We start from the raw sequence: 18,415 nt of genomic DNA, 5'->3' as shown, positions 1-18,415 counted from the left end.
GAGCTGGGAAGCAGGGGAGAATGACAATATGTACTAACCCTAGGTCTAACAATTTCACCCACAGCAACCTACCCTGAAAATACAATAGCCAACAGTGTGAGAAACATAAGCACAAGGTTATTAGCTGAAGAATTATTTGGAATAGCAAAATACTGGAGACAACCTAAATGCCCGTCCACAGGAGAATGGTTAAATAAACGATGATATAAATATACAATGGAGTGGCATGCAGTTGTAGAAAAGAAAGAGGAAGCTACCTATGAACTGATATGGAGTGATTTTCAGGATACTCTGTGAAGTGAAAAAAAGGCAAGAAAGGTGCAAAATAATATATATAGTATGGCAACTTTATATAAGAAAGAAAGGGTAATAATGGGTTTGGATGACCATAAAGGAAGGGGAAAATGGGGTGGAAGGGAGTAAGACGTTGCTAAGAACACCTTACTAGTTAGTTTTGACTGTTAAACCATGTTCATCATATTAAAAAAATCAACAAAGATGGAAAAACTAAAATTTAATATGAACATAAACAAATGAGGCCAAATATATACCAGTTAATAGAATGGCCACACAGAAAAAACAATACCAGTGACTTCTGAACATAGCACTTTGTATATGTCAATGAGATACATGTATATGTATAAATAAACACATATGTATTTTTTTATACATACACATCTATATACACACGCGAACCTATATATATACACACACACATCTATCTATAAACCCACATATCTATATATACACACACATACATATCTACATATGTATTTTAAGGACAAAAAGAGTTGCAAAGAAATCGTGACATCTACTCAGTACTACTTAGTTGTTGTTAGTAGCGATACTGGTGTAGTAATTCCAACCAAATGAGCAAATATACTGATGTTTCTGGGAACCAGGATTCTCACTGTGGGAGAAAGGAGATATCAATATGGAATAGGGGAGGACAGAGAAGAGCCCTGAGGTGTAGAACTGGAATGGAGTTATTAGTATTAACTCACGATGATTTTAAAAATACATACTTGCTAGCACTATCCACTGAGAGGGCCTAGAAGAACAATCGACTCAAGTGCAACTAACAACAGCAACATAGCTATATAAATATAGACGGATAGAAAAAACAAAAAGCAAAATATCAACAAATTGGTGAATCTAGGTGAAGGGTATATGAATGTTCATTGTACTTACAGCTTTTCTCAGGGTTTGTAATATTTCAAAACAAAAAATCAGAAAAAAAAGAATTAAGAGTTCATCTCTATCATTGCCTTCCATTCTGTTTACATTTCAGTTGCTCTTCTCCAGACTTTTCCTAGCTTTGTTTAATCTTTCTTGAGATATGGTGACCAAAACTACCCAGGGCAACCAAGGCACTGGAATACCATCCCTGCACCTCAGAGCGAGATGTTTTTGGCTTCATTTTACATACTCCTTGGTAGGTTCAATATTTCATTAACCTGCAGCAACTGACAGGCTCTGATTTTCTAGGAAGCAGCCATCATGATCCTTGGTCTCTTGCCAAGGATGTGATCAAAGTTCAGAGCCCTCACTGGCGGACTATTCCAATTATAAACTTACAGGTGTATTAAAACTGATGAGCCATTTTTCTGCCAACTCAGTGAACTCACTAAACTCATTAGTTCTTTCTATAAAATACCCCCATTTATTTAATTCTTCACAATCTAGAAGAAACTTGGTATCATTGATTCATTCAACAAATACTGAGCACAGAGCACTGTTCCTACACTGGTGATACAGCAGAGAAAACAGACAAAAGTTCCAGCCTTAATGCAGTTTATATTTTGGGGATGATAGGTAGACAATAAGCAAATAAATAAAATGCACAGTGTGTCAGTTGGTGGTATAAACTATGGGGAAAAAGCAGGCAAGGATGATAGGGTCTGGGGAAAGGGTCAGAGGTGGGTTGCAGTTTTTAAGTAGGATAGCCAGAGAAGACCTCATTGAAAAGATGACATTTAAGCAAAGACTAGAAGAGGTGAGAGGGGGAACCACAAAGATGTCTGGGGGTAAGAATGTTCAAAACCACAAAAACCAAACTGTTTGCCGTCAAGTCAATTCCAGCTCATAGCAATCCTATAGGACAGAGTAGAACTGCCCCACAGGGTTTCCAAGGAGCTCCTGGTGGATGTGAACTGCTAACCTTTTGGTTAGCATCCGTAGCTCTTAACCACTACGCTACCAGGGTTTCCAAGAATGTTCCAGGAAGTGCAACGATCATGTGGTGGTAGCACGCCGGGCCTGTCTGAGAAACAGGAAGCTGGTGGAACTGGAGCTGTTAGTGAGCGGGAGGGTAGAAGGAAAATAGGTTGGGGATGTGAGGGGGCACATGCATTATTGGCCTTGTAGGACATCATTGGCCTTTGGCCATGACTTGGACTGAGACAGGAGACCCTGGAGGACTCTGAGCAGAGGAGTGATGTGGTCTGACTCACTCTTTGAAAGTCTCGGCTACACGCAAAATGACCTCACAGTGCTCTCTCTTTTAGATAATTTGTAAGTTGATTCTTAAACTGACCCCTCAGGAATTCTGCTTTTATTTCTTCACATGGCAATGACCACTTCTTGTCTCAACCTATCTCACCTATGACAATCTCTTCAAATAACAGCTGGAGCCATCACCAAAGAACCATCGTGCTTCCATCACGGGGCTTGAAAGGAGCAATAGCCACTGCCAATCCTTTCATCATGGCCACATCTTTGAAGATGAAAGGCGGCATGGGAAAGACTAGAGGGTATGAAGAAGTTAGAATGCACGTGGGTGATAAAGAGGCTGTTTGCGCTCAACTGTTAACCTAAAGGTTGGTGATCCAAACCCACCTAGTGGTACCACAGAAGATAAGTCCTGGTGATCTGCTTCCATAAAGATTACAGCCAAGAAAACCCTATGGAATACAGTTCTACTCTGTAACACACGAGGTTGCCATGAGTCAGAATCGACTCCACAGCGATTGACAACAACAATAAAGAAGCCAGCAGGGCAAGCCTTGTGCAGAGGACGTGGTGCATGCTTGGGGGTGGAGGGGCAGTGCAGCAATGTAGGGCTCCTGGGGAGTCCAGCAAGGACAGAGAGCCAAAAGGCAATCAAAACTGCAGCAGTAGGTGAGTGACAACGAGAGAGGAGGGCCGCGCTCTTTCTTCTTGATCATTACTAGGGTAGCCTTGTTCTCTTCTGTTTCCTGAAACTACTCTCTTGAACATAAGTCTTTCATCGATCAGCCCATTCAAAGGAGAATCATAGCAAGGACTTCTTTAGGGAGCCCCCTTTATGGGGCTTGGTGGTCTCTCGCTTTGTTCTCAGGGAGAGATCTCTGGAGCAAGCTAGAGTGAGACTTTGTCTGAAGAGTGGGTCAGAGGAGGGAATTGGGATTTGGAAACATTTCTCATCTCTCTGCTCACTGCTTATGACCATGGTGACTGAAGCAGGGACGGAGGCTGAGCCAAGAGACCCTCCAGCCTTTCCTCGCTGGGCTCTGTGTTGTGTGCTTGCTGCATGGTGTACACCACGGACAGTTAATGGCAGAAGATATAGGGGAGAAAATAAGGATCATAAAAGAAAGGGCAGACCAGAAATACAACTCTTCATCTTCCTATCTGTACCTTCTTGGCCCTTTCAGGTCCTATTTATGACCGTTATTTTTAATGCATTTTTAAGGAAAGACAAGCAAGCTAGGAGACTGCTGTCCTATCAATGGAGACCATCCATACCAGTAACACTGGTTTTATGGCCCGGCAGAGGAGAAATAACCAATGCGTAAATTAGAGCTTTAACGTTGTCATAAACTCTGGAGCACCAGGATTTAGTGACGGCAGAGCAGGCCAAATTATGACAAAGCTGTAATTGGGAGACAGGAACGGACACTATTTCTCTCAGCAAAATAAAAAGAAGGGAAAGGAAAAAGATTAAGAGAGAAAATGAAAATATACAATCTTTGCCGGGTTGAGTTACACATGGCCCCTCAAATTAAAAAATGCCAAGAACTTACGTGATATCGGCATTGGGGTGAAGCCCAAAGACTTCGGGGTTATCTAGGGATGGCAGGGACTGGATGTATTCAAAGTACTGGTCCAAGGTTTTGCACAAGGGAATTTTATATCCAGTATAAAAACAGAACGATGGCTCAAACATCTTCTCACTGAACCACACCTGTACAGGAGAGAAAATAAAAGAAATAAAATTGAACATCTCAATGAAAACTACCACTATAAAGGGTCACCTTATTTCCATTTTAATAGACTTTTTATTTTGGTTTTGAAAGCACCTTAAGGAAATCACTGATAGAATCATTAGCACACATATGAAGAAGAGGGAGAGGCCACACACACAGTCAGGCCTGGGCCTCCGTTTAACAGGGGCAGTGGTGGTTCAGTGGTAGAATTCTTGCCTTCCGTGTGGAAGATCTGGGTTCGATTCTTGGCCAGCACACCTCGTGCGCAGCCGCCACACACCTGTCAGTGGGGGCTTGGTGTTGTTACGTGCTGGACAGGTTTCAAAAGAGTTTCCAGACTAAGATGGATTAGGAAGAAAGACCTGGTCATCTGCTTCTGAAAATCAGCCAGTGAAAACCTATGGATCACAACAGTCCAATCAGTAACCGATCATGGAGATGGCTCAGGACAGGGCAGTGTTTTGTTCTGTTGTGCCTGGGGTCACCTTGAGCTGGGGGCCGCTCTGATGGCAGGTAACAACAACAGTAACAACAACTCTGTTTAGACCAAGAAGATACTTGCTAAGAGTGAAAAAGAGACAGCAGCCTTGCAAGGCTAACCTCAAATTTTCTACTCCAGTAATCTGACAATCTTCGATTCCATTCTTGAAGAGGAGTGGAAAAATACTGCAAAGTAGCTGAGGCAGTAGCCACACACACAAGAGAATAGCTGGGCATCAACACTGGCTCACCCCATTTTCTCACTGCTTTGCCCCAAATGGGGCTCAGGTCAGGGGGCTGCACTGAGCACCAGCACACAGCCAGGAAGAGGTCTCCTCCCCCACCCTGGGCTGGAGAGCTCCCTTTGTTAATGAAGTTGTGTCCCTGGTCACAGGAAGCAAATGTGTCCAGCCACCTTATTGTCTGATTTAAGACATTCTTTTTTTGTTCCATATGAATTGATTATCTGTAATGAAACAGCAAGAGAACAAATATATACCTGGTGTGAATAGACCTTATTTTGAAAAGAAAAAAAAAAATGTTGCTGAATGCCCATGAGTTTGATTTGAGGCAATGACTTCAGTGTCTAACAGACCGATTTTCCCAGTAGGGAGGGAAATAATGGGAAGACAGGAGGAGTGGAAATGCAGGCAGAACGTCTGAATCACTCAGAGGACTTGATATGAAAAGAGATAAAGACTGTGCCTTACTCCGGCTGCTAGCACTTTCTCTACTATCTGCCCTCCACGTCCTTCTTCCTGCTCTTTTTTGGTTCAGTGATTTCTTTGAATACCCCGTATACTGGTTCTTTCCTTTGCTTTGCTCACCTCGGTTCTATCCAATTCAACTCTTGTGTACAAGGCACTTAGCTAGGGCCTGAACAGAACGCAAAGATGAGAGACACACTGTCCTTTCCTGAAAGGAGCTTGTGACCCTATTAGGAGGATTGGCCAATTATATAATAACCAGGATACAAAATGCACAAAGATAAGAGCCACAGGAAATAAACATAAGCAAAGCGCTAAGGAGGCTTAAAGCGGGAAGAAAGTATAGCCAAGTGGATGTCAGGTAAGGCTTTATCAAGGAGGTGATTTTGGAAGTAAGAATTTTGACAGGGGAGCTCAGGATTGGAGAAACTTCATTAGCAAAGGCAGAATAGTGGATGCAAAAACGTGAAGCAGGTTGGGGAAATAATGAAATCCAGGGTAAATATAATGAGTGGAAGGAGACAGTACAAGGTGAGGCAAGGTCATATTATAGATGACACTGAACATCAGGGTGAGGACTGGTGCTTAACTTAAGTAATGGGGAGTGGTTGAAAGTTATTAAAGAGAACAATACCATGGTCATGGTCATTATTTAGAAAGACTAGATTTTTAGTGATGTGGATGACTTAAATTGCAAGAAGACACCCTAGGGAGGCCAAGGCCACAGAGTCTTCAGCACAACAGATAGCAAATGGCCACTCTGGGTTCCGTGTTACCAGATGACATGTATTTATAAAAGTAAAATTAAGTTTCTTCCTGTTTCTCTTTTATATTTTTCATACACACACAAGTATCTGGATTCATACAAACAAACATCCGAGTTTCATCAAATTTGGGGGATATTTTGGGGTATAGTCAAAATTGTTGTTGTTAGGTGCTGTCAAGTCAGTTCCAACTCACAGCAACCCCATATGTATCAGCACAAAACATCGCTTGTTCCTGTGCCATCCTCAGATCCTTCTAAAATTTTGTTGAAGATAGTCAAAATACAGAGTAAAAAGTTTACATGGAACTAACCTTGGGAGGCCCTAGAAGGTACCTAACAAAGATAAACAGTCACCCTCCAGAATCATTAAGATTCTACAATTGCTAATTTTAGGGGAGACAAAAACGCTCCACAAGATGCTAAGAACAGAGAAAACAAACAGTAGTGCAAAGGTAAGCCCCAAACTGAAGGTCATGGGGCACAGGATTCAACGTGAAGGAAACGCTTCTGACATGGACAACTCTGGATAACGTGGCTGGGTAAATGGAAGCACTGCTGGCAGGTCAGCTGGTTACACGGTAAGACAGGTGGAGGGCAGGGCATAGACTCCATGGGCTTTTCTGCAGCCTTCTCAAGAGTGTGTTGGCTCTGAGTTTCACGTGGTAACCCTGAATCCTTACAGCTGTAGAGACCCAAGCTGACTTCTCTGGTTATTAAGGTCCAAACTAGACAAAGGAGCAAGTGAGGGGAAAGAAGAGGTGAGACAAGGAAATTGGAGAGCTAAGAGCAGTTTCAGAGGGAATAAGGGGATGGGGTGAGTCAATGGGCAGAGGAACCTCGGAGCCACAGAAGGTGGAGCAACTTCAAGGAGAAGTTCTAATGGAGAGAAGGATGGAACAAGACTGGGAAAGGGTAGGATTAAGTTGCCAGGGGTAAAAGAACGGCAAAATGGTAGAATGAACTTTTCATTTAAGGCAGTAATTGTTGAAAGCAGAGTTCAAGGAAGCCAGAATCAGGGAACACAGGGGAGAAACATAACCTAGGTGAGAAGGGAGCTGTTATGTGAGTCAAAAATAGCCATCAACTGGGGCCTGAATAAGCAACTCTGTGGTTCTAGACCAGTGTCTTCAGACAGAGACTGTCATTCCACACATGCTTCCCAGGGCCCCGGCCTTGGCCCAGAGGAAGGAGAAGTCTAAACTTCCAGGATAGGGGTTGGGGTCAACTCATTAGTTTTCTGCTGTCCTGAATGCCAGGGTGGAGAGGAGAAGTAGAAGAGGAGGCAAGACAGGACGTTGGAGTCAGAGAGAAGAATCGCCTAGCTTGACATCTGGAAAGTGGAGCAGTCTGAGCGACAGAAGCTCCTTCCTCTTCCTCCCTTGGCTCCTGGCTCAGGCATTACCTTGAAGTGATCGATTAACCATTAGCAGCTCTCGACTGTGATGCAGAGAGGTGGCTCTGTCTGCGATATGGAAATTGAAAAGGCCTGTGAGAAACCCCCTTCTCTTTGCCAGCAAACTGCACTGTTCCTGCCACCTTTGAGTAAGGCTGTTTCAGTAAAACAAAGACAGCCCAGCTAAGGCAGGTGGCTAATCAGGGCTTTTCTTGAACTCCATTTTCAGAAAAAAGAGTCAAAACATATAAACAAAGCTGATATAAAATGTTGTTAAAAAAACAAAAACAAAACTAATTTTCAGGGTGTGCACTGGGGTCAGTAAAAATTCAATCCAATCTTCTCTGCCGTAGACGACTATAACCTTGGGGCATAGAAAATTCTCCATCTGCTGAGATTAAATTATGTTTATCATCACCAGCAAACCTGTCTTGAGTGTATTGTAGGTGTTAGAGAGAGGGGATGCAGAGACCTAGAAGATTTGTTTCTTCTTTTAAGGGGCTTATAATCTAGCGAAGCAGCCCTGGTGGTACAGATGATTAAGCACTCGGATGCTAACCAAAAGGTTGGAGGTTTGAACCCCCCCAGCGCAGCCCTATGAGAGAAAAGCCTGTCGATCTGCTTCTGTGAAGATTACAGCAGAGAAAATCCTATGGCGAAGTTCTTCTCAGTCATATGGGATCACTATGAGTCAAAATCTACTCTATGGTAGCCAACAGCAACAACACCATAATCCAGTGGAGGAAGTAAAACGCATGTATTGGGATCACACCTTCTCTTTCCGCTCTCCAAGACAACTATTCACACATTCTCTTCTCTCTTCAAACATCCTAAAACTTCCTCTCCTCTCCCCTCAGCTGATGGCCTTGCTTCTTACTCACTCTGAGTATAGCTGCAGTCAGAAGAAAACAACCTCATCTTCCCCTCATCAAGCCTACCAGTGCTTACACCAGTACCCATGTCCTCCATTTTCCCCCATTACAAAGAACGGGCTGCCCTCCTTCTACCAAGAGAGGAATATAAGATCAGTGTGCAAAGCGACTGGTAGACACACTGGTACATCTAAAACAGCATGGGTTATAAAAATGGCCATAATGAGTAACAGGAGTGGGGGCTAAAAACAAGGTAGAACTAAAATACTTCACAGTAGTCATATGGAAGATGAAAGTCAGAAAGGTTGAATTAAATCTTATAATATTCAGTATGGTTAGACCTTAATTTAAGTAATCATGTTAAAAATTTAAGGACTAGAAATAGAATACATAATTTTTAAACCCAGGAGAGAAAAATAAAGAGAACTTTTTTTTTTAAGAAGGCAGGAAAGAAGAAAAAAAGAGGCAAAGAAAAAGTATGGTTCATGGAAACCACAAAATAGGATGGTAGAAACGAGCAAAAACATGGCAGCAATCACAACAACAGTAAAGTGATAAATTTGTCTGTTAAAATGCAAAGACCCTCCAACTGGATACAAAAAATTACAGTTACATTTTATTTACAAGAGATAAATCTAAAACATAATGACATAGGAAAAGTGAAAGGAATAGAATAGAAAAAGTTAAACCAGGTATATTAAAATTAAGTGTTTTGATCATCAGAAGGCCAGTAAGAGTGAAAAGGCAAGCCACAGAGGGGGAAAAGGTATTTGCAACATAATCAATAAACAATTTGTATCCAAAATATACAAAGAGATCTTACAAAAAAAAAAAAAAACCCCACAAAGATAGACAACCCAATAGGCAAGCAGGAAAGAGAACTGTACAAGCAAGTCACGAAAGAGAAAATAAAAATGGCCAATAAATATGTGAGAGTGCTCAATGCCATTAGTATTCAGAGAAATTAAAATAAAAATGATACACTCTCTTTAAAAAAAAAAAAAATTTTTTTTTTTTTCTCTTTAATGTTAGCCAGTATATACCCACCAGAATGGCTAACATTAAAGAGACTGGTAATACCCAGTGTTGGTAAGGCTGTTGAAAAACGGGTCTCTCAGACTTTTGCTAGATGTGTAAATGGGAACAACCACTTTGGAAAGCACGTTGGCATTATCAACTAGAATGGTAAGTACATAAACTCTATAACCTAGCAATCCCATTCCCAACAGAAAGGCATGCGCATATCTGTTCTTGTACAAAAATATTTCCAGCGGCATTACTTACAGTAGCCCAAAAGGAAATAGCCACAATTTCCATCAGTGAAATTCAGTGGGTTACTGGGTAGCAATGAAAATCAGTAAACTACTCAATTGCTAAAACTTCAATACGGATGAATCTCAAAATATTATATTGAACAAAAGAAGCCAGACACGAAAGACAACATATTCTATGATCCCATTTACATAAAGTTCAAAAGCAGGCAAAATGAAAGAACACTATTAAAGGACGACATGGGAGTGGTTTCCATAAAAGTCAAAATAGTGGGTGCTTTGTAGTAATGGCTGGATGTGATCAAGTAGGGGGTATACGGAAGGCTTTGGGGGTGATGGAAATATTCTGTATCTTGACCGGTGTGGTAGTTACATGGGTGTTCACGTTGAAGAAATGTATTAAGTTGTATGTTTGTTTTATGCATTTTCGATATTTCACATTTTTAAAAAGAGGCTGAAAAAAACTAACTTACCAGGCAAACACTAACTAAATTTTAATTCCCTTTCCTCATCTTCTTTAACCTCTCTCAGTTGACCGTTACTTCTTTCTTGAAACACTGAAGTACAGCACCTTGTTCTTAGCTATTTTTTTCTCTACACTTTCTTCCTACATGATCTCATTCAATATCTGGACTTAAAATACCATCTACATGCTGACAAATTCCAAATCTATTTCCAGCCCTGGGCTCTCCCTTCAACTCCAGACCTGTAAATTCAACTGCCTTGTTATTATTTATTCATTCACTCATTTATTTGACAAACATTTGTTGAGCACCTACTGTGTGCCAGGCTCTATTCCAGGTACTGGGAATTCAGCAGTGATGTAATCAGGCAACCACCCTGCCCTCATGGAACTTAAGGTCTTAGACACTCAGTTTTGTTTAAAAAACCCAGTGCCGTCAAGTCGATTCTGACTCATAGCAACCTTATAGGACAGAATAGAACTGCCCCATAGGGTTTCCAAGGGCAGTTGGTGGATTTGAACTGCTGACCTTTTGGTTAGCAGCCAGCCAATCTTTTAACCACTGTGCCACCCGGGCTCCCAATTTGGTTTCTACCACCACCCCGTGCCATCGAGTCGATTCTGACTCATAGCGACCCTATAGAACAGAGTAGAACTGCCCCATAGAGTTTCCAAGGAGCGCCTGGCGGATTCGAACTGCTGACCTTTTTGTTAGCAGCCATAGCACTTAACCACTATGCCACCAGGGTTTCCAATTTGGTTTAGACATCTCAAAAATTACATGATCAACACAGACTCCACTGTGCGGCCAACAAAATCTGTTCCTTCTACAGCCCTCCTTCTCTGTAAATAGTTCCATCCTCTACCCATTTGCTTAGGTCAAAACCAGGAGTGATGCATAACTCCTTTCTCCTTTTACCTACTACACCCAGTCCCATTAACATTCTGCTGGTACCACCTGTAAAACAGATCCTAAATCCAACCACTTCTCACAGTCTCCACTGCTAACACTCCAGCTTTAGGTATTTTCACAATAATTCTAACAGTAAGCATACTTATTAAACATCTTTTTTTTTTTTTTTTTCTCCTTTGAACCTCCGATACATAAGTGAGTTCCTCACACTCCTTAGTTTATTACGGAGCCCTGGTGGTACAAACGGTGAAGTGCTTGGTTGATAACTGAAAGGCTGGCAGTTTGAACCCACCCAGCCGCTCTTCAGGAGAAAGACCTGATGATCTGCTCCCATAAAGATGCCAGCCTAGAAAACCCTGTAGGGGCAGTTCTACTCTGTCACATGGGGTCGCTATGAGTTGGAATCGACTCAACAGCACCTAACAACAATAAGTTTATTATTAGTGTCCTTAACACAGGCCCCTTTTAGTTTAGTTTCTCCCCATTCAGCCCTGATATCCACTCCCAGTCTCCTTCCCCCAGAAGGCATTTATTTAAATGCACTGTATATATGTCCTTGAATATGCATTTATCTTTGTAAAATACACACATATTACTTTATAGACCTTATTCTACTTTTGAAAGCTCTGTACTCACACTATTTTTTGTAAGACCTAACCACGATGCCATGCGATTTATTTCTCCCGAGTACTGCATCATAGTCCACATAGTTGGATGCAGGCACCTATAATTAACTAATCTATTCTGTGATTGGAAACCCTGGTGGGGTAGTGGTTAAGTGCTACGGCTGCTAACCAAAGGGTCGGCAGTTCGAATCTGCCAGGCACTCCTTGGAAACTCTATGGGGCAGCTCTACCCTGTCCTGTAGGGTCGCTGTGAGTCAGAATCGACTTGACGGCACTGGGTTTGGTTTTTTTTTTTTTTTTATTCTGTGACTGACATCCACTTCCCCTTCATCTTCCCATCACAGCAAGCAATGCTGTGAACACCATCTTTGTACATGTCCGTGGACCTGTCTGCGGGTATCTCTGGGACATATACTCAGGAGTGGGAGTCTGGCTCAGAAAGCAGTCACATCACACCCTTGATATCACTAAGTGCCACCAGGTTGTAGCCCAGAAGGGTGAGCAACACTATACTATTGTGAGCATCCACTGCACCTTCCTCATGTGTTCCCTTAGGATTGTTAGCCTTTTGTAGTGGGTGCTGTGATGTGCCATCCAGATCCTTCTTCTAGCCCCAGGCATTCCTTCTCCAGCTGCCTTGAATGTTGGTTACTGCAGGCTCACAGCACTGTCTCTTCCCAGGAATTGCTCTGGCAGAAGGGAGTACCTCGCTGGAAAGAAGTCATCACACCCGAGGTAACGCCCTCTGGAGGGTTGGGGGAAGCCTGCATCCAATGACTAGCCAATGCCAGGGATTTAAAGGCTCTGCCCCTTGCCTCAATTTGGGATGCCTCTGGAAGGCCATCCATCTTGACAACTCCCTATGGGATTTGCCAAGGCCTCTGTTGCAACTAGGAGTATCCCTGGGTGGCACGAATAGTTCCATGCTCACTACTAAGCAAAAGGTTGGTGGTTCAAACCCACCTAGAAGGACCTCAGAAGAAAGGCCTGGTGACCTGCTCCAAAACCCTACGGAGGAGCACAGCTCTATTCTGCAACATGTGGGGTTTTCATGAGTTTGAGATCAACTTGAGGGCAACTGGTTTGGTGGTTTTTGTTTGTTTGTTGGCTTGCTGTTTTGTTTGTTTGTTTTCTACTGCAACTGCACTGCAGTTTAACTTTCTCCCTCTGCCCACCCTGCCTCCTTCACTCCCCCACAAGAACATTCCCTGATAAAGCTTCTGCGTGCGAATCTCTGTGTCAGAGATTGTTTCCATCTGGTCGGTAGCAGGAGCTCACCTGAAACTAGACAGTTGCCATCAGCTCCACACACAATGTTGCCGTGAACATTTATGTAAATGTCCGCCACATCTACTTATTCTAGAAATGTTCTGGGATGTATCCACCCAGGATACTTAATTTCAGTAAGTATTGCCTGCCTGCTTCCACAAGGTCTGTACCAGTCTAACCTCCCAGCAGCAGGGCTCCTGCCTCCACATATCCTTGAGACACTTGTTATCATCTGCTTTTCTTCACACACAGCTTCAAGAAAAACGTTCAAAAATAAGTAAGAGTTGAAAGAAAAATCAGTTTTCTGGTCTACTCTGAGTTAACAAAATATCCCCAAACTTTGTACTTTATTGTTGAGGTTTTAATTTTGTTAAGGAGGAAAAAAAAAAAAAAAATCATTGAAAAAGAGAATTACCAATACGGGAATTTAGATAACCATAAATACTCGCATATCTGATTCCTTGCCCACTTAAGTAATGAATATTGCTTTTCCAACAAGTAAAATTTTAAGGAACCGTTTGAGTCTGGTAGGTGTGTTTCTATTAACTCACCCTCCATGTGAAAGCAATAATTGTTAAGGAATAATTTTCTCTAGAAAATGTTCATAAACATGCTTTATGTGCCTTTTACTGGGTACAGAGAACAAGAGAAACACTTCATCAGTGTTTCAAGTGTGCAACCTAATGGAAGAGATAAGAAAACTCAAATTACGGTTAATTCCCCAATCGCCTATTTGGAGGCTTGAAAAGGCTGTAACACTGGCAACTCGGAGGAACAGGCTCCGAAATGGGCATCTAGTGTTCTCCTCACGGGTGAGACACTGGTGGCTCAGGGATATGGAGGAGGGTGGTGGGGAGAGACCCTGGGCATGAGCAGCTCATCTGTAAAGAAAAGATTTACACACCATTGAGAAATGGTTGCTGTTCTGCTCTAGACCACAAAGAGAATGCTAATTTTTTTCTCCTTCTTTTCAGCAGCTCTGCTTTATACTTTTTGTTTTGTTTTTTAAGTTTGACTTACCTATTACAAAAAAAAAAAAATCTTTAAAAGGAAATTGCAATGAAATGTGTCTCTATGCTTTTTTATTTTCTAAATTGGACTTACTCTAGCAAAGCAATTAAGTAGACGCTTGTCAAAATCATCTGTCACTCTGCCTCCGTATTGTACTTCTCCAATCATGTACCGGACTGTACTCCATGACACACCCTTTATTAAAAAAAATAATAATAATTTATTGTCAATCAAAACAAATAATGATCACTAGTTCAGTTCTTTCCCTAATGGAAAGGCCTGGAAAAGAAAACACTCGATAGCCTACATTTAAAATTATTCATTATTTTATATTAATAACTCCTTCACTATTAGATGGCTAGAATCATTATGGTTTGTTCACCAAAGAAAAATTTACAATACTAAACACTGGTGAGTACACTGCCCATAAAAAAAGGTTATGTAAAATAAGAAAAAAAGACTATTTTTCACTCTATTGACTTAATCACCTATAACACTCATTAAAATAAGGTCAAGCTGTTAGAGAGGGGAAAAAAAGTAGGGTTTAGTGGAGAAAGGAGAAAATCAAGTAATCAACACTTTAATATGCTTTCTTAGTAATGTATTTTCTAGAATCAGTATGAGAACAACTAGAAAATTATTTATTCACAAGATTTTTCTACAATGCAATCCTTTACCATCTCATAAAATGGGCAATAACTACATCAATGTATGTACCAATCTTAAACTAGCAATACATTTCAAAATTTTTTTTTTTACTAATTAAAAATTCCTTCAATATATTTGGGGTAGGAGAAGTAAGGACGCTTGGTTTTGACTTACTCTCTCTTGGTTAAAATTTTATTCTTCAGCTTGGTTACCTGTCAGGTCAAATATTTCAAAGCAACTCTTATTTGTATACAACAAAGTGATAAACAATCATAGCCTAGGAACCCATACAATGCAATTTTTCATTAAATTAATTCCTATTAAATTCCTATGCCCTTAATTTGAATATCCCTTTGTCATTTCAAGGAGAAATGGTTGGCTTGACTCTAGAGTTCCCACCTGCCCAGGTATAAATTCACCTCAGCTCACCATCATCATACTGATACTGCATTTTTTCTGTTTATCATGAAGACCTACAGTGGGGTAATATAGGAGGAGATTGGACCATACTTTGGGAAGGAGGAGAGGAGGAGGCAGAAGAAAACCAGTATTTATCGAGCCCTTATTATGTAGCAGATACTGTGCTTTTACAAATACTATCTCACTCATTCTTTACAGAAACAATGACCATTTTATAGATGAGGAAAGTCAGACTCTGAGACACTCATTAACTTCCCAAGATCATGGAAAAACCAGATTTCCAACCTTTTATAATATATGTGTGAAAGGACAGCTGGGTTTGCGTCTTTAGCTCTGTGACCTTCAGGAAGCCTTATTCTCTCTTGTCTGTTACCTCATCAGTAAAATGGGGATACCTACCTCACAAATTTGTAAAGAAAAACATGAGGTCCTTCATACACAAGCACTCTGAAAACTGTGATGTGCCATTAAATGAGCGACTTTTATAGAAGTTATTACTATTTATATGCAGTTAAATGTCAGTTAAGAAGTGACTTAAGGTGAAAAGCAACTCTCATGTGGGTTGGGAGATAAGCATCTTCACTTCTGAGAAGGCATGAGTGAGATCAGTGAAGAAATTTTTATTTAAGGCACACCTTCTCTCCAAGCGCACCGTGGCACTGGTGGGTATGACTTGAGGAAGGCCGTGGTGTTCTGCTGTACAATGAGTTACTGGGTTTCTTCCCTGTATTTCAGCTTTTTTTTAATTTATTTATTACGTGTGAGTCTGTGTGTGTGTGAGAGACAGAGAGAGGGATAGGAAGGAGCTCAGAGAGTCTGCACGCACACCTACAGTTCGAGTAGAAATGGCAGGACCAGTAAATAGCTGGTTGGAAGGAGCAGTCCCTTGGGTGGAGAGGGGGGATAGCGGAGGTATCCCAGCAGGTTCACCACATATTACAGACTGAAAATGACTCTAAATACCCTGATTTAAGGAAAGCAATAAAAATAGAAACAAAAACTATTTCACTCACTTTTTTAATGTCGCATTCATCAAGGTGATTCTGAATAAACTGAACACTGGCTGTAAAGTCAGCAGAATTGAATTCATAGGGAATATTCCATCCTAAGGGACCGAATTTGCGTCGTTCCTTAGAAATACCAAAGGAAAGTAAGCATCAAGTGGGTTTTTAAAAATCGTAAGCAGTTTCTCCCCTAACACTAGCTGTAAGCAGCAGAATTGAATTCATAGGAAATATTCCATCCTTTTTTTTTTTTAAAAGACCAAATGTGCTTCATTCCTTAGAAATACCCAAGGAAAGGAAGCATTGAGTAGGTTTTTCAGAGGGAGTCCTTGGGTAGTGCTCAACTACTAGCTAAAAGTTTGGTGGTTAGAACCCACCCAGAGGTGTCTCAGAAGACAGGCCTGGTGATCTGCTTCCGAAAGGCCACAAGCCTTGAAAACCCTGTGGAGCAGCTCTGCTCTGCACGCATGGGATCGCCATGAGTTGGAATCAACTCGATGGCAACTAACAACGATAACAACCATTTTAGAAAAATTATTTGATAGCTCTACAGCCAAATGGTTTATAAGCCAAAGTGAAGTTCTTAGGTTTTTGTTTTTAACAAAAGTCTAGATCTCCACTGCCAACTCAAAGAATTTAGTAGGTGCTCAATAAATTATCTATTGAATTATCCTAAATTAGACTTTTGAAAGTTTCACATGTAAGGGTTTGAATTTTTGTCTTTTAAGTAAAACAACTTAGATGCCCTGCAAGTTTCACTCAGTAATCTTGCAAAATATGAAAATATTTTGAAAAACAAAAATTTCTTTTGTGTACATGATCCGTTTGTCTTAAAATTTTCACAGTACCTCCATTTTTCCCTTTTACTTGCTGGCTAGCCCTAAAAGACCTACAAAAGAATGGCTAACTGTTTAGAATTGCAAAGTTACCCATAAGCAATCAAATTGGGCCCAGATCATATGATTCACTTGCTTTGGTATTCTGAAGACCATTTTAAAGAGTATGTAAGAACCAATATTGCTGGCCCTGATCACTTAGTACACCACAGAGACGAGTCCAAATGAACTTTAGTTTGGACAAGTTCATGGTCAGGTCAGATAAGACATTCAGAAAGCAAAATGATTTTAGTTGCTAGTTTTCAGGGAATGCTTTTAAAATAATTTGGGTCCACATGTTCTGACCTAGGAGATCAGACTAAGGGCAAAAAAAAAAAAAATGACTCTCAAAAATGTAAAATGCTACCATTACTTCTAGACCTGTACTTCTCTGGGTTAGGTTTATCAGGCATTTGTACTGGATGACTTCCATCCCCATCCCTTAACTAAGTCAATCAAGGTTGGGCAATCAGCCCAAGAAGAGCTGATCAGATTCCTTCTCCCAGGAACTCAGATTTAGGATTCAGAATTGCTACCTAGTCAGAGCTTAAACTACTTATAAACTCAGGAGCTACAAAACATCATCTTCCACCTTGTGTATAGAGAAGCTGAGAAGAAGCAGAGGGCACAAGAGGGGAAGCCTTGGCTCTTAATGGTGTCTTTTTGCTTCTTTTGGTGCCTTCTGCTTCCTGGTACCAGCATGCACATAGCCTCGATTTGTTTTTCTAGTTATTTCACGTTGAAATATTTTGGTCCTGTAACCATATTTAGAGGAGTCCTTGGGTGGTGCAAATAATTAAGCACTTGGCTACTAACTGAAGGGGGGTTTGTTCAAATCTACTCAGTGGTGCTTTGAAAGAAAGGCCTGGTGATCTACTTCCAAGAGGTCACAGCCTTTGGAGTGCAGTTCTGTTCCAACATGGCGTCACCAGATGTCATAACCAACTTGATGGCAGTTCTATTCCAACATGACGTCACCATATGTCATAACCAACTTGATGGCAGTTATATTCCAACATGGCGTCACCATATGTCATAACCAACTTGATGGCAATTGGTTTTTTTTGTTGTTGTCGGTTTTTGGTTTAACTGTATTTTGTATTTTGAGCCTTGAGAGTGGAGAGCGTGTTTCCTGTTTTGTCTCCCCATTTGCACCAGCATCTTCAAGGAAATAAGCATGTTTGCCCAATAAACGTTGGTTGGTTATTACTGGAGTGAAAGGTGCTCTCCCTCTCACTCTCTTGGAGGTCAATTCTGAGGCTGACACAGGGTCCTGAATTTCTTGAGTGGACCCCACAAACACTGAAGGATGCCTCCATGTTACGTCCAGGAGCAAGGGTGGGTTAGGAAGGTGCATGGGATATGTACATGAAAATGCATTCAGCTAACCCTCTAATCCCTGTAATTTCTTCCACCTTGGGGATTTCAAAGAGAAGACTAACCCCTTATTATTGATATGCAAATGTTTTTCCATTTTTGAAAATCGAAATCTAAAATATTAGTTTACTAG

General features: G+C 41.1%; 1 protein-coding gene across 1 annotated transcript in view; it reads right to left on the bottom strand.

The window, feature by feature from the left end:
* The window catches only part of DNAH8 (dynein axonemal heavy chain 8), a 367,281-nt gene that overhangs the window by 36,367 nt on the left and 312,499 nt on the right, over nucleotides 1-18,415 (bottom strand). Inside the window, exons 86-88 of the mRNA XM_049891307.1 lie at nucleotides 16,040-16,156; nucleotides 14,052-14,153; nucleotides 4,005-4,165 (exon numbers count right to left, since the gene is read on the bottom strand). Of these exons, the coding sequence (XP_049747264.1) occupies nucleotides 4,005-4,165; nucleotides 14,052-14,153; nucleotides 16,040-16,156 (380 nt within the window). The remainder of the gene's footprint in view (nucleotides 1-4,004; nucleotides 4,166-14,051; nucleotides 14,154-16,039; nucleotides 16,157-18,415) is intronic.

This window comes from Elephas maximus, chromosome 1 (genome assembly GCF_024166365.1).
Source record: "Elephas maximus indicus isolate mEleMax1 chromosome 1, mEleMax1 primary haplotype, whole genome shotgun sequence".
NCBI classification, from domain to species: domain Eukaryota; kingdom Metazoa; phylum Chordata; class Mammalia; order Proboscidea; family Elephantidae; genus Elephas; species Elephas maximus.
The sequence above is the reverse complement of the archived record's forward strand: the minus strand, read 5'-3'. Positions and strand labels throughout refer to the sequence as shown.